Source organism: Zalophus californianus, chromosome 5 (assembly GCF_009762305.2).
Source record: "Zalophus californianus isolate mZalCal1 chromosome 5, mZalCal1.pri.v2, whole genome shotgun sequence".
In the NCBI taxonomy this organism is placed as follows: Eukaryota; Metazoa; Chordata; class Mammalia; order Carnivora; family Otariidae; genus Zalophus; species Zalophus californianus.
The window spans coordinates 126310097-126327116 of NC_045599.1; the positions used below are offsets into that span (position 1 = coordinate 126310097).

Consider the following 17020-nt stretch of genomic DNA (forward strand, 5'->3'; position numbering starts at 1 on the left):
TAGGGATTTTTAACTTACTTCCATTAGTTTTTGCAAGATTATGTAGGTATAAAAATGTAACAAAAGGGTAACTGTTGCTATGACACTAAAAAATGAAAGTGATATATGGGGCCCATCCTAAACCTGAGTTTGGACATAGGGCTGGAAGCAAAGGCAGGTTTATTTTTGAAAACTACTTAAGTTTCCCTACAATATACTCCTGCTGAGAATCCACTGCTAAAATGCATTCTAATGACATTAACAAGGTTGATTTGGCCAAAACTTACTGAACCTTCTAAATAGAGATTATCTGCTATTTTCTAGCACCCATGGAATATCAACAAAAATTTTCCATGTTTAAGGCAACTTAAAAATTTAGATAAATTTAAAATATTATTAAAATTACTTAAATTAAAATCAAAACTCGAAATACCTAATTCTCAGATCACAATGCAACAAAATTAGAAGCAAGGGACAAAATTTAAAGTAATAACAACATTTGTCACTGGGAAATGAAACAAAACATTTTAAAAAATAATTAGGTGGTCAGTGAGAATATCAATAAGGCAATTAGACACTATTTGGTAATTAATTATAATGAAAATACTAAAGTCAAAAACAATGGGATCTATCCAAGTTTCTACTTGAAGTTTTTTGTCTTTCCTTGACTATTTTTATTAGAAGCTTCTCTACTTTATTGATTGAATTGATATTTTTAAAAAGTTTAATGTTTTTAACTTCCTAATTGAAATCAGGCTTCCTGGACTTCAGAAGTCCTTTTCTAAAACATCAGGGTCATATATTCCACTTATGAATTTATGAAAATCTGCCTATTAAGGGCCAGGCACTGTGCCTGCTGGAGATACAAAGATGTATAAGATTTGGTACCTTCCCTCAAAGGATCGATTCAATATTGGCAGCCCTTTAGGTTTTCCATGAAGTTCCCTCCTTCTCCCTGACGTCATCCAACTATATGACCGCACTCAAGGTAGGCATGTGCTTAATGCCAGGTATGGAGATAGTTACAATGCTGAACAAAGGGGTTAGGGGTCTACAAAACAGATGCCAAAAATGCTCTTGCTTTGCTGGACTTGGCTCCTCTTTCTGGAAGTGTTCACCATGTTCTCATTCTGAGAACATGAGTCTCAACTCAAATTTGGAAGAGCCATGGCTCTTGAAAGTTGGCAGGTTAAGTGTTCAAACCATTTCCCTCCTCACCCTCACACCTCATGGAAGAAGAAGGGAATGAGTTAGGGTTCTGCAGTACAATATTTGCGTGTGTGGAGACCCTGGTGCAGCAGGTCACAGATTTCCTTACATTTACTCTTTGGTGTAGTTCAGACTTTGTTTCCTCATCATCCCACAGGTCATCGGGAAGAGTATTGAAATCAGCCTGCCATTGAGATACAAAATCTTGTTTGTGATCTGGACGTCGCAGAAAATGCTGGAAATTTGTTCTGTAAGGCAGTAAGAGAATGAGATGGAGCTCACATGACATGACTATAGACTACAAAATTCTGACTTTGGAAACATTACTTACCTAACTTCGTATAAGTAAGAAATCACAGAATGCTGTTCTTCTCTCAGATGCCTGAGTACTGTTTTGATGGAGTTTATATAGGAATTTTCTATTAGTTCCCAGTAAGGTACTAAAAAGGAAGGTAATTCCTGTTAAATGGTAAAGCATAAAATTAATCATTTCAAAGTGACAACTCTTCTGACTAATTGAGTCAAAAGAGCAATACTAAGCAAGAAGAACAAGATGCAGATGTAACTATCTAAAGCATTCTCTGTGAAACTTCTTGCCCCTCCTTTTCTTTTCTCCCCCAACTAATTTCTATTCCAAATACTTCTTCATGTCTCAGTTCAGATAAATTTCTTCCAGAAATTCTTCCCTGATCCGAAAAGTCTTGAAGGTCATCTTCTGACATTCCAGAGTTCTATCTCAGCCCCTGTACTTTCTCCTATTATAGTAGGGATGACATTAATGGCAACTGCTTGTTCATTTGTCCATATTCGCCTCTAGAATTTCAGTCTCATAAAGAATAATGAGAACAATGGTTGTTTTAGTCACCACTCTACCATTTTTCCTATAATCACCACAGTGTCTGGGACATAATAGGTGCTCAAGAAATATTTATTGAATGAATAAACAGATGTCATATTTTGCCTAAGTTGGAAAGCTGCCTATCATGGACAATATCTAGTGTTCATGTCAGAGTGGTGATGAGTCATTTCTCTGAATTTGCCCAAGCAGTTTTATCTCTGCTGTGTGTACCATGAAAATTAGAACGTTTCTTTAGGTTATCTTTGATGATACAAATAAATAATCAAAACTAAGAAATAATCAAGATGAAATAAAATTGAAGATACATATTATATTCAATATAAATTCTCTGTACTAAATATTCCCTTATTGGCTGTGCATTTATTTACTCAGGGAATTACACATGGGGACCTGAGAGGTTATTTGGCTAATCTCCTTTCCAATTGAGAAATGCTAAATACTAGCAATAAATGATCCCTCCGTGGACCTCACTGATACATTTCAGGGCAGGCCCTCTGGTGTCACACAACTATGTTACTGTAAAAGTCTCCCTTGTGTTGAGCAGCAATTTGCCTTCCTGTACTTCCCACTTCCCAGCCCTAGCTGTGCCCTTTGGAGAAGGGCAGACTACATTCATACAGTCTTCCCTGTGACAGCCTCTCAGATATTGGAAGACAATGGGGAGAGGTAGGCTGGGATTCAGGATGAAACTTGTTTTGTTAGGTTCAGCATCTAGTACAGCATTTGCACATAACAGGCCTTCAATAAATTTTACTACGTAGGGGCGCCTGGGTGGCTCAGTCATTAAGCGTCTGCCTTCCGCTCAGGTCATGATCCCAGGGTCCTGGCATCGAGCCCCACATCGGGCTCCCTGCTCCGTGGGAAGCCTGCTTCTCCCTCTCCCACTCCCCCTGCTTGTGTTCCCTCTCTCACTGTGTCTCTCTCTGTCAAATAAATAAATAAAATCTTTAAAAAAAAATTTTACTACGTAGACTCACCTGAACCCAATTTTATCATCAGTTAAATTTTTAGGAGACTGGCTGGCTCCATCTAGTTCTAGAAGTCTATGATTTAATGTCCAGACACATTGAAGTATTCATTTATCTAGTTTAAATGCCTATGGTTCCTTTAATGCTCCTCTGACATTATTTTAACACCTTCCCCCCCCACCCAGTTCCTGCCTCTGGTTTCTACTTTTTCATGATAACCCAGAATGGTGCTAAAGACCATTTTAAATAAGCCCCATTACTCCACCTCCCTCCTGGATGACTTTAATCCATTAATTCACACTTTGTGCATAGAGAGTTACCACCTAGGAATAGACCTAATTGAATTAACACCCTGCTTACAGATCTCATTTGTTTATAAGAACTTCATGAGAAGTTGTCAAATACTATTTTGAACTCAAGATATACAAAGTTTATGGTACTTCTCTGATCCATCTAGTCAACCTTGCTGTCAAGGAAAAGGAATGGGCCAGTTCAGCGGGACTTAGTGAAACTGTGTGGGCTCCAGGTGATCATTTTTGTAGTTTATACATGCTCAGAAGTCAGACTTTTAATATTTTCTCTCAAATTGTGTCAGGGTTTAATGTTTGGAGTATTGGTCTGTATGTTACTAAATCCCATCAGCCTTTTATTAAACACTTAGGTATTTTCCTATATCTGGTCTTCTGGAATCTCCCATATCCTCTGTGATTTCTATGAGTTATTGATAATTTCAAATCTACAGGTTCTTCCAGTCTCTAGGCTATAATTTTTTCTGGGTCTGGGCACTTGAACTTATGTGATGTGACTAGATGTTCAGATGTATACTTTCCAATTAAATAGTCTTTTAATTGGATAAGACTGAGTATATTAGGAAATCAGTAGCCAAAGCAAATATGCTCCAAAACTTCAGAAGCTGAAAAGCAAAGACCTCTCATTCTGACTGCCTTCTCAGTTCTCTCTTCACCCCTCCTTCTGGCTGACAAAGGAGGTAGGATCCAGGTTCTCCTGGAACTTGGCTGCTGCTTCCACCCGGAAGAGCCAGATCTGAAAGCAATCTCTCTCAATCTCTTCAACCTCTCTCTCAATCTACCTTCCCTTCTCCCCTTCTTCTTCTCCTCTTCCCCTTCCTCTCTTTCTCTGTCCACATGCCTACTGAGGGAGGTAGATATGGGGTCCTTGGATGGCCTGGAACTGGGGTTACCAGATAAAGTATAGGAGGCGCACTTAAATTCATTGATAATCTGAAATTCAAATTTAACTGGGCATCTGTCTTTCTTCTTTGACAGGTAAGCTCTACAGCTAACCTGCCGAAGTGTGAGAACCTTAGGGTGGGGAAAGGACTAGAGAGGATCATGTGGCTGCTTTGTTTCTAGGCTCTAGACTACTTCTAGTTGTAGCAAAATGTGTTCTCCACATGGTTTCACTTAGGTTATTAGAGGTAGAAGTCTGTGCTGCATTTTCTTCCCATTGTTCCTCCAGACCAAGTTCCTATCCTTCATTCTTCAGGCTGCTCAGTGCCCTGGAAGGCTAACTTATGTGAACTACTTCAGGAAACAACCTTGCCCTCCATCTTCTGGGCAAGAGATGGGAGAGCAAGAAGAACATGAGGTCTGGTCCTGTATTTCCCCACTCCCCTCTGCTGTGTCATTGTGGGTGGCTACATCCCTCTGTTGAAGGCCTCTGCTCCTGCCAGATGGCCCTCTCTACACAGAGGTCCTCTTGACTTCCAAGCATCTGCTCCTTTTCCCCACCTTCTCAGGCCTACAGGCCATATGGTTCCCAGCTACCCCTTGTTTGGGGGTAATAATAAAATCCTTATATGTTCCCTTATTCAACTCTCCTTAAATTATCATCTGTTTTCTGCCAGAATCCTGACTGCTAGGAGATCTACATGGGAGCTGGTGCCAAATCTCAGGGTTAATGTTTATTTTTTCACTTCTGCCTTCTATTTCCTTCTTGTCCTCTATGTATTTATTTCTCTCATGAGCTTCGAGGTTTGGAGTTAAGGACTAGATTTCAATATTTTTGTCTCTTACTCCCCAACCCTGCCAAATAATATCATTTTAGTTTTATCTACTTCCCAACAACCATTTCTATATCCTGATTCTATGACAAGTTTTTTTAAATGTATTTATTTCAATAAGCAGCTTCTGTTTGGCTGAGTGATATTATACTCATCTATAATTATATCATTTAATGTTGTCATTTTCAAATATTTTCTGCTCTAGCTTCCTTATCAATGTAAATTAATTAAATCATTAGAGCTTCATCAAGAATCTATGTTGTGTTTGATTCTGTATTGAATATAGTCAATTATCCCACATGTTCCTGCCCTCTTTCAAAGAGTTTATAATCTAATTGGGGAGATAAGACATTTCCCTAGGAAAGATCAATAATAATAGCAACAGCACAACCACTGAAATTCACGATTGGGTCTCAAATGCCTGGCCCAAGCAGTCAGTGCTCAGAGTTCATAAGAGTAAGAATTCACTGAGGATTGTGGTGAAGAAAAAAAGGGGCTGCATCTTTTATAGAGCAATTTGTCTTTGAAAAAAGTGTGAAAGGAAAGACCATTCTTGGTGATTTTCTTAAGATGATTTATCTATTGAAGCAACCAGCTTTGCCTACGTGAAGACTGAGCTTTGCCTACGTGAAGACTGGGCTTTGCGGTTGTCAGAGAACAAAGAACTGAAGGGAGTTCCCAGAGTTCACCTGGGGCATCTCCCCCCTTATTCTGGCATACCTATTTAAAGTTCTCAAGCCAGACAGTGACCTGTTCTTTTATTAGTTTAGTTAGTTTCAAAAAGTTTCTTCTATTTGTAAAAAGTCAGAAGTTAAACTTCCTTTGAAAGCATTACAATGCAGACATGAGAATATGGATGGAGGGCTATAATTTGCTGGATATGTGTTCTGAGGAAGTCATTCTTCCAGGAAACTGCATCTCTGCTTGTCCTTGGGGAGAAAATTGGTCCTCACAGAACCCATTTGTTCTCCTGCTTTCAGCACTTAATAGTGGTTCAAAGCATGACTCAGAAACTCCAAGGAGTAGAGAGAGGATACAATGTGATTCAATGAATAGCGTCAAAAATTCACCTCGGCTTTTTTTATTATTATTATGTTCAGTTAGCCAACATATAGTCCATCATTAATTTTTGATGTAGTGTTCAACGATTCATCAGTTGAGTATAACACCCAGTGCTCATCACCACGCGTGCCCTCACCATGGCTTTCTGATGAGCATACATATCACCAGCTATAAAAGGCCTGGATGGTGCAAATAATGGTGTGATTCTTACTATACACAAGAGAAAGGCTAGCTCCTACTAGCTTCAGTCTTAAACTGCCATACCTCAGGAATTGGTTCATTCACGTAGACCCATTCTTCGGCTCCTGGCTTAGGTGGTGGTGGCACTATGGGAACAAGTGACACATCTGTAGAATCAGCAGGTGATTTCTTTACCGGTCCTTTCCCTCCTGGTGATTTTCCCTTAGGAGAACCTTAAAAATGCATAATAAATCATTCCACTACAAGTAGATGAATGGAACCAGATTCTGGTGGATGAATAAATCTAAGATTACTGCAGACTTCAGGCAACCCATTAAGCAGTTTTGGGGAGTCTTAGCAAATCAAAAAAATAGAAAACCCCATTCTCTACAACCTCCAAATTAACCAATAATATCAGGAACAGGTTTGGTTTTTTGTTTGTTTGTTTGTTTGTTGTAAGCCACTCAGGTTTTTTGTCCAGTTGGCTATCGAAAGCAACTTGGTATTTTACTTTTGTCTCTGTCCTTGCTTTCATAACGAACAAAGTTTACACTGAAAAGTGCATTTCATTTACTATTGCAAGTACTAGCAAATTAAATTCTCCATCCGGAATGAGAAAGAGTAAGTATACTATGAGCAGTGCTCTTGATGGTTTTTTTGTTTGTTTGTTTGTTTGTTTGTTTTGTTTTTGTTTTGAAGCTCAGGGGAGGAGTAGGGAGGAAGGAGGTTACTGTAAGTCAGCTGGAGTCAGTGAAGGATGTGGGGAAGGAGACAGAGTACCGTAACTCCTGAATATTCCAACATTCTCTGAATGAGACACAGGGTTTCTGAGTGGGAAACTATTTCTTGCTACACTCAGGGAGTATGCTGTGCCATAAGCCTGACTGAATTAAGGCGTGAGAAAGAGAGAAGGGGAGAGCAGAGGAAGAGCGAGGAGGGAGGAAGAGGAGGTAGAGGAGGAGAAAGAGGAGGAAGAGAAAGAATGCTAATGTTCAGTTCAGAGTCCAGAAGGGGCATATGCTTCACTCCCCCTGAGAGCATGAAGAAAGGAACCTAGACCAGTTGGGTGGCATGGCACTCTTATGGTCTGAAAGATCCTGTGATTCATCAAAGTCGCGGAACTCAGAAAGCCTAATATTTCCTTAAAGGATCAAGGTTATTATGGTTTAGAAAATCATTCCGTTTAAATTGCACTTACCTTCAGAATAATTACTGAGATTTTAGATGCAGTTTATAGACACCTATAGATTTGGGAATACTTTATTTCCCAAGCTATATTTCCTTAATGAGTATTATTTAATGATAATGCTATTTAGAAAAGTAAATATATCTTACACTTTTATGCTAGTTAAATTATATAGATTATAAGTAGAGGGGAAATTGTCAATTATGTCTTATGGAGAGTTTAGGTGACCTCTACTTATACATTTAAAAATAGTATCCATTGTCTATAGGTCTGAAGTTGTATCCAGCTCTTTTTACATTTAGGAAAAATTTAAGAAAATCTTTGGTCAGGCAATAACGAACAATGTTCATTATTTGATATATATTTCAAGAGGGTGATTTCCCATTATTTGACCTGAATCTGGTGAAATAAAAATGATAACACTATGGGCACTTTAAGATGAATTTCTCTAAGAAGAATTCCGAAGAGGAAGAACTTTGCAATTGTAAATGTGAGACTGGAATGAGTTTCTTCTTTCTTCTTTTCTTAAATAACATGATCATTCAGTGAAAACTAAGAGCCAGGTAGTCTTTTTGGACCATCGTGCTTTGATTCCATTTAACTTACATCTATTTTTTAACAATGAAAATGCTAAGGGGAAAAACAAAATTTGAATGAATAAAAATGTATCTATGCCATAGGGATTTGAACATAATCTGCCAGCATCTTAAATGTAACGGGGGGGGGGGGGGGCGTTTCTTCCTCAGTACCACTCACCCGACCGCATGGAAGCTTCAGTTTCTAATGAAAGACCGGCTTTCTCTTGAAAGCTGGATTGTTTAGTCTTCAGTGTAGCCATTCAATGTTGAAATAGAAACAGTTCATATGTATGTTTTTCCTAAATTGCAATCCAAATTAAATATTTTGGGGGATGGGACATATAAAAAATATGTTATAAATAATTGAATGTTTCCGATATTCCAATGGCTACAGTAGAGGATTAATCCTTGGGCTCCAGTTTAATAGTTCCCCAATTTTAACAATCATCAGAATTCCCTAGAGGGCTTATTAAAACACAAATTGCTGGGCCCCTCCAGGAGTTTTAGATTTGGTAGGTCTGGAGTGGGGCCAAGTATTTGTGTTGTTAGTAAGTTCCTAGGTGACCACACTTAAAGAGCCACTGCTCTGGTGGATGCAGCCAGGTATTTCAATTTCATTAGCCTTTTATCTTTTTCCATGCCCTTCCAGTTAAATGTCACTGATGTTTATAACACTGACATTTCATTTACTGCTAAGTGGCCTGGTAGCACCTATTACTATAAGTCAAGTCGGAAAGCAAGCACTGGAACGATGCCAATGCCAATACGTGGGCAGGCCAGTGGAACTAGAGACAACATCATTCCCTGATGTTTGTTCCATAAAACTCTAGCCCCAGTAGATACTCTTCCAAGAAAGAATTCTGCAGCCAAAATATTTGGGGATATTACATATTGTATTTCCCACTTCCTTAGAGATGCATATTGACATATTTTTTAAAATCCTGCATTAAAAACTTTTTTAACTTGGCCTAACTCAGTATTATCAGCAATTAGTTGATTAGGGAAAACTTTCTTCATTCAGCCCCTAATTAACAAGTGGTAGGTAAGGTCATGGGGTTGAAAAGCTGTGTTTTATGAATCGATAACGTGGGGCAATGGCAAATGGGTTGAAGAGAATAAGAAATGATTTAAGAACACCAAAATACACTTGGCAAAAGGCATTTCAGTGTCAAGATTTGGGAGAAGGAGGGTAGAGACTGATCTATTATGCAGAGAAGCATAGGACGGAGTCAAAGATGTCAACAGCAGGAAACAAATGTAAGTTTGAAGAAAGAAAAAAGGAGATAGCTCCTTAAATCAGAAGAGATGATCTCATTATAATGGTATCATATGACCCATGAGATAAACGGATAATCAATCAGTTGTGTTCACCTCCAATGATGTTAATTTTAAATACTAAGAATTAAAATCATAACTTCCTTTTAATGAGGAAACCTATGACACATGCCAAAAAACAGCATTTCTATGTAACAGAAAGACTTCTAAATCATGATTGCAAATTCACTTATTTCAAATATTATTAAACACAACAGAAATGCAGTAAAATAAAAGCAAAAAATGTTTGAAAGTTCTTAGTTACTTAAATTGAGCTAACTGTATGACTCCAATGTATATATTTTACTGGTTGAACTTGTATTTGCTTATGGTTTGTTTGGGGTGTGTATACTTTTAAATAAGGAGGCTCTTAAAGCATGTGCATTATTGTATTTAACTTGATTTGGTAACTAATGTGCATAGTACATTTGATTTGTTTTTTTTTAATTTTTATTTTTGAAGATTCTATGATGATCCTTCATTTGCTTTTATTGATCACAATGAGAAAGCAAGGAATAAATACTGTAAATGAGAAAATTATTCTCCTATTAGTAAATGGGTAGAGCTGAGCATAAATTATAGCCCTTAACATTTTGGCTAAAATTTATATCTCAGTGTTAACTCATCAGGTGGCTCAAGTTATATATCATGTTACATAATTAGAGAAGGATGAAATTCTCTTTGGGATCATGGTTATGTATTTTTAAATGGCAAAATAAAGATCCTTTCTTCCCATCATTTTGTGAACTTGCACACTCTTGGCTTGCAACTGTATTTGGCAATTTATAATGAAAAGTTAAGAAAAGGTACACATGACAACCCCATTTGAATATACCCTGAAAAAGCCAACTGTATATATTTATAACTGCATTTCAATCTTTAATTGGTTATTATAGCAGCTTCAACATAAATCTAACTAAGATGCTGTTAAGAGTCTAGGATTTTCTTCTGTCAACTATCAATTACTTAAAAATTTTACCCCCTTTATTTCACAGAAACAGTTAAAAAAATAGAAAAAAAATTACATGAAATTAGGGTGAGGACAAGTACAACTTAAAGTGGAAGGTCAAAACTGGGAGGAGGTATTGGAAAGCAGATATTGAGATCTAGGTACCCTTGCATGGATATGGGCACTAGTTTGGTTCTGAACTTCTGGTCAGCCAAAATAGAAAAGGAAGTATCATCATTTAGATGTGCTAATTATCTAACCACTCAGAGGAAGGGTTTCCTGTCCCTTGATTCTGAATGAAATTTCTCACCTAGGATTTCATACACGGGCCATTAAATGATGTAGTGGGCATACTATCCCCTCAGAAAATAAAATATGAGGTTATTATTGGTATAATGAAAGTTTCACCTCCACTGCTACGTTATACTGTGAAGGGAGTTGAGGACTTTATACCGAAGTGCATATCAGTGAAGGCAATTTGATGAGAGCTCAGGAAAATATGGTTCAGTGCATAGCTTTCTGATGGCATAGCTTAGCCCAAGGATAACACCTATAATTTCTACGATGAATGGATATTCTGTATACTAGATATCTCTAAATTATTCCCCACAAGCATCACTTTTCTTAGTAGGACCTTTGCTAAAATCCAGGCTACAAAACGACTGAGGTTATCTTCTTTGGCAAGGGCTTATGGTTTATAAGGCCTTGCCAAAGATTCAGTGTATACAACAAAAACATTCAGTGTATACAACTAACAGATCTGGCTCTCTTCCCTGAGGCAGCTGGGAAATGCAGAATTACACTGAACCATATCTATCTTTATCTGCAGTACCTTTTCTTTTGAGTGAAGTGTCACCTTTCTTCCCTTTTCCTTCCTGAAGAGATTCTTGCTTACCATGCAAGGACTCTAAACAAAATTCAAGACATAAACATTATTGATGATTTTCTTTAATATTCTGGGCTATATTACTCATACACAGTCAAATGCTATTTCTCACAGATAAACAGTTATATTTGTGACATCTTCATTTGAGCTAAAATTAACCTGCAGACAGACTGGATTAAAACTTCTTGAATGACAGCCCTGATAGTGTTATTTGATTTGTCACACTGAGAAGTTTAGTCCTAAGTTTAGTATCAATATTTGGTAGTGGACTTGATCGTAAACTCTTCAGTGCAATATAACCTGCAGAGTTTTAAAAGTCAGTTACAAGTTCATTTGAAGCATATGGCTCTATTTTTATTTATTTCAACTAAATGATCCTTATACAATAAGACAACTAAATCTGTAATAAGAATGATGCCAAAACACCTTGAGGAAGAGCTGAATAACCACACTGTTTTGAGATGATGCATCCTTGAGCTTTTCCTGACCTCACGCCTTGTAATTTCTACATTTCCATTTTGCATTGACTATAACTTGCAATGTAAAGGATGGTTTGGATATGGTTATCTTGGATTCCTTGAACTCCTGTTCAAAACTATACTGGAAGGGGGAAAACAGGAAACTGATCATCTAAAGGTCAATAAGGCATCCCAAATAATCAATTAGTTCCTGGAAAAAATTCCCTATATTCCACATTATTCACCAAACAAGTTCAATCATTATCTACCCTTTGCCCTGGGCTACAGTTTATTCTTCATTGGAAGGATGGACATATGGGACAATTTAAATGCCTATGATGGAGAGACCCTATCTGATCTACTATTTATATTTAGAAGTGATAATTATAAGAATGTGTAAATGTATAGCACATGCCATATTTAAACTTCTCAGGTACAAAAACCAAGACTTCATAGAAAGAAGACATAGAAAAGGATTAACCTTGAAACTTGGTCAGCCTCTATAAAAAGACTTTTAAGTATCCAAATAGCCAACTGCCAAACTCAAAAATAAGTAAACAAACAAACAAAAAAATAAAAACCAAATATTTGAACTAGTTGCTTTTTTAGAAATAAGCCTAATAATAATAATAACAATAAAGTTTAGATAAGCTCCTACTTCCTGTAATAACAATACTTTGGGTAACCAACTATTTAGCTCTAAACTAGCTCTAAACAAGGCAACAGAGAATAGAAGTTATAGATAGAGATATCTGAATTTATAAAGGACACTGAATTTATAAAGCATTGTGGGCAAGTCTAATTTCGGCTGGGGCAACATCTACTCTACCCGTTTTTTTTTAAATCAGTTCTAAAATAGATTCTGAAATCTCAAAAAATATTTTTAAATATCAGCATGGATATAGTACTATTATATTCTGTCACACTGACAGCTTAAGTTTTAAATTAAATTCTGAAGTTTGGTAGTGGATTTGATAATAGACCCTTTAATAGAATGTAACTGTGAACTCCTTCAGATTTTATCCCAAGTTCATTTGAAGCAGATACAAAATGTAGAACTATATACAATGCAGAACCATATGGGGACAAAATGACTGTTTGTACTCAGTGCCCTATGCCTCCTTCTTCACTGTTTCTACCCTGATTTTTTAAAAAAATTTTTGGTAAATGATTCTTCTTTTTTTTTAAAGATTTTATTCATTTATTTGACAGAGAGAGACACAGTGAGGGAGGGGACACAAGCAGGGGGGGCGGGAGAGGGAGAAGCAGGCTTCCCGCGGAGCAGGGAGCCTGATGCGGGGCTCCATCCCAGGACCCTGGGACCATGACCTGAGCTAAAGGCAGATGCTTAATGACTGAGCCACCCAGGTGCCCCAGAAATTCCTCTTTTCATCTCAACTTCTAAAGATTGTAGTTGGGTGTTTGAGATGGACATGTTCAGAAGCCTCAGGCTTTCATTTCTGAAAACGTTTCATTTGAAAAAAATTGTTAATTATTTATATAAAAATAAACCTGCCAGGAACTTTCCCCTCTAAAATTGCTTCACTAAGCTTCCCTGAGCTGTAAGGGCAGTCGCCCCTTTCACTGCCTCGCTCTACTGCCCCCTCGATGCCCACGAGCACAGAGATCTCTTTCCATTAAGGCATTGTTGTTGGAAGGCAGTAATTAGGCCTCTGGAGATTAACACTTGGATAAGTTTTTAAAGATCAGGCAGTAGGCCTGTCCTTGGTGAAAAAAAGAGACAGATGCAAGCACTCCTTTAAGCAACAATAGCTTTATTATTCTCCCATGCACAGTATTCAAGAATACAATTTTAAAATTGCGAGCAAACTTCAGAAACTTAAAGACTGAACTGTGTTACAACCAGAAACACCAGAGATTGGTTTCGGGGAATGGCTCAGGTACACAGGTCACCCAGATTTTGAGCGGACCAAGGGGGAGGTCGCAGTAGGGCAGTCATGGTCAGAGGTTAAAGGACTATATTGGATAAGTCTAGGCTACTCGAGCCACTGTGAAAACTGTTCTCCCCAGTTCTAAACAGATTTCTATTTTTCCTCCAGACCTCTGAATTTATTTTTAATTCCTAATGAGGTAGTGGGAAAAGGGCATATATATTTAATTTATGGCTTTGTTCTTTATTGTTCATATGATAAAAAAACATTTCTTTAGAATTTGTGTGTTTTGCCTTTAGTTAAACCCCATTTTATTGGAATACAATGGTCTTTAATAGAACATAATGTATGTTACTTAAGTCTTTAAATTTATTTGTTTAATATAAATAAATTCAACTAAAAAATTCACATCCTTCTCAAATGTCCACGAAGCACAAAGATTCTGGAGTTTAAAAATACAATGCTGACACAAGATCAAGGATTCCTGGGTCGACTTGTGTAATGCACAGCCAGCTACTTACAAAGCTAAAACTAGACCTGAGAGCCACATTTGTTTCCTATACAAAGCACCAAACTGGTACTAACATTCTACCAATATCGTGCATTGCAACGGGTGAGCACTTCACTTTGGTCATTATATTTATTGTCTACCACTTAAGTTAATGGCCCTTCGTGGTTAAAGATGTAGAAAGAACTTAAGCTAAAAAAATACACCCTACACAAACTCTTTATCCGTATATATTATAAATTACAGACATATACATTTCCTGAGAAGCCGGATGCTCATTTCTATCATTTTATTATCACATATACTCCCACAGACGATGAAGTTACATATGAATTCTAGACCCTGATGAATGCTGTTGATTTGTTCCCTTATTCTTATGAACAACTGGCTGTACTAACTCTCATTTTCTGAAAATGTTCTCACTCTACAAAAAACATCAGTCTACCGTTCAGCAAACACACATCTGTCCTTTTGATCTGCTCTGAGTTCCTTCTGGTTATTCTCTGTGCCCTCCCTAGTCTCGCCCATGGCCTTATTCTAATCAGAAGAACTGGGTAGGAGGACTCCACTTTCCCTCCATGCTCTTAGCTACTGAGGACTTTCCCACTTCTGTCTGAGCACCTCACCATACCACTGAAGTTGCTCAAAGTCTGAATCTAAATAAGGGCATTGGTACTGCGATTTATAATTCTTTTCTAAGTGAAGATAAAAAACTGGAAAACAGGATTATAAATTATTCTGTCAATCACCTGATGATGGTTTCCCTTTTGCTGGAGGAGTTTTTGAAGGGGTTTCCTTCTCCTTTTCTGGCTCAAGAGGAGGTGGGGGAGGAGTAGGCCGAGGCTCAGCCAGGGGGACTTCTTCTTTTTTCTCAGCTTCCTTTTCTTCTAATTTCTTTTTAACTTTGAAAAGATAAGAAAAATGGACCTTTATTAGAGACTCTAGACACCTGCTATTTTACTTGAACCAAGATAAGCCTAAATTAATATAAAATTGCCCATACTGATTTAAGTTTAAATTCATGTTTTAAGGCCTTCCCTTAAATCATCCAGTCCTTAAACCTAGGATTTGAAGCCTTCTCTGCCTGGTTAGAAACGTTGTTTTCTTTTCTTTTTTTTTTTTATTAACATATAATGTATTATTTGTTTCAGGGGTACGCTCTGTGATTCATCAGTCTTACACAATTCACAGCGCTCACCATAGCACATACCCTCCCCAATGTCCATCCCCCCATCACCCCATCCCTCCCACCCCCCACCACTCCAGCTACCCTCAGTTTGTTTCCTGAGATTAAGAGTCTCTTATGTTGTTTACTTTGTGGATAATGATGATGATGATGATGATGATATGTGTGTGTGTGTGTGTGTGTGTGTGTGTGTGTGTTATGGAACCTGGACTGGATCGCCCAAAAGAAGAACCAAGCGGCACTCGGAGATCTTGGAGGGTAGGAGGTTTATTTAACGCCAGCGGGCTCAGAGGAGAGTGTTCTCCAAAGGTCTGAGCCCTGAGCACAAACAAAAGGAGCAATTTATACACTTCTACTTCCATATACTTGGCACTTTTGGCACGTGCTTGAAGCGGGGCAGGGAGGAGGACCTGGATGGGTGCGTGCGGGAAGCAGAGCAGGGATAAGAACACGGAAGAGCCCTGGGGCAAGGACTGGGACTCTCTCACTGGCTCAGTCGGCCATCTTAGGACACAGATTTTCCTTATCATGTGTAGCAGGTAGAAAGGCTTGTTGACAAGGGATGCCAAATGTAAAAGTAACAATCTAAATGTAGTTAATGTAGTGGAATAGGAAAATAAAGGATTACTTCAAAATTAACAGTGGAAAACCAAGGTAAAGAACGCATGAAGAGAAGGTGAAGAACAAAGTGACTGAAGCCTTGGGGGTGGGAATGAGACAGAAGGGGAAAGCCTTCCAGACTTCTGGGAGTAAATGCATGCAAAGTACATAGATTAGTGCATAGTACTCAAGTCTTCTTAATAATTCTTTATCTCAAGCAGAGACTATTTATTGGACTTGAATTGTGCCTCAAAGGAAAGGATGGGTCCTAACAATGAGATCAAACTCCGACCACTACTGTTAATAAGTAGTAAAAACAACAGTAGGGGGGGGCGCCTGGGTGGCTCAGTTGGTTAAGCAACTGCCTTCAGCTCAGGTCATGATCCTGGAGTCCCTGGATCGAGTCCCACATTGGACTCCCTGCTTGGCAGGGAGTCTGCTTCTCCCTCTGACCCTCCCCCCTCTCATGTGCTCTCTCTCTCTCTCTCTTTCTCTCTCTGTCTCAAATAAATAAATAAAATCTTAAACAAAACAAAACAAAAAACAGTAGGCCCAGTTCTGGTTGCCAGAGAGAGGTCAGGAAAACAAAAGAGAAAAATCGCTGCCCTCTGAAGCCTGCATTTTAGCGGTGGTTGGCAAACCATAAACATGATGAGTAAGTTACTTTATAGAAGGGGTGGGTGGTGGCAAGTGCTATGGAGAAAATAAACAGAAGAGAGTAAAGAGGATCAGAAGTGCTGGGGGGCAGCCTTTTAAGTTTTAAATAGAGGGCTGAGCAGTGTAGAGTAGCCCATCAGCCTGGGGGCCTGGAGAGGAGGACATGGCTGGTTCTTGCTTTTGTAGGCTCTTCTTGCCAGTATGGCCCTTTGCCTCTCACCATTCAGGTTCACCCTTCCTGTCCGGCCCTCCCCGGCCTCCCTGGCCTCACCAGCCCTCCTCGTTGGACATGGCAGCAACTACTGACTTTACCACGGGCCATGAATACCCTCACTCTTGTGTGGCTATTTCTTTTTATACGTAGTCCCTCTGCCCTTAGATTCTTTTCAATTCAGCAAGCAAGGAGGCTTATTCTATTAGATGTTTTTTCAAAGTGCAAAGTAAGGTTTTTTTTCTGATTATAAAAGTAACACAGAATTATTGTTTGCAAAAGTCCAACAATTTAGACGAATAAGCAGAAAGGGAA

At 38.4% G+C, this 17020-nt stretch overlaps 1 protein-coding gene across 10 annotated transcripts in view; it reads right to left on the bottom strand.

The window, feature by feature from the left end:
* SPEF2 (sperm flagellar 2) overlaps window positions 1-17020 on the bottom strand; it is a 169404-nt gene that overhangs the window by 68414 nt on the left and 83970 nt on the right. For 9 of the 10 annotated variants that reach the window (XR_003522084.2, XR_003522088.2, XR_003522087.2 and 6 more), the window contains exons 18-22: window positions 14801-14953; window positions 11140-11214; window positions 6365-6513; window positions 1520-1647; window positions 1298-1436 (exon numbers count right to left, since the gene is read on the bottom strand). Coding sequence is in view for 5 of the 10 variants with exons in the window: in XM_027605658.1 (XP_027461459.1) it covers window positions 1298-1436; window positions 1520-1647; window positions 6365-6513; window positions 11140-11214; window positions 14801-14953 (644 nt within the window). In the remaining 5 variants the exon portion in view is untranslated. The remainder of the gene's footprint in view (window positions 1-1297; window positions 1437-1519; window positions 1648-6364; window positions 6514-11139; window positions 11215-14800; window positions 14954-17020) is intronic. The other variant, XR_003522086.2, reaches the window with a different exon arrangement.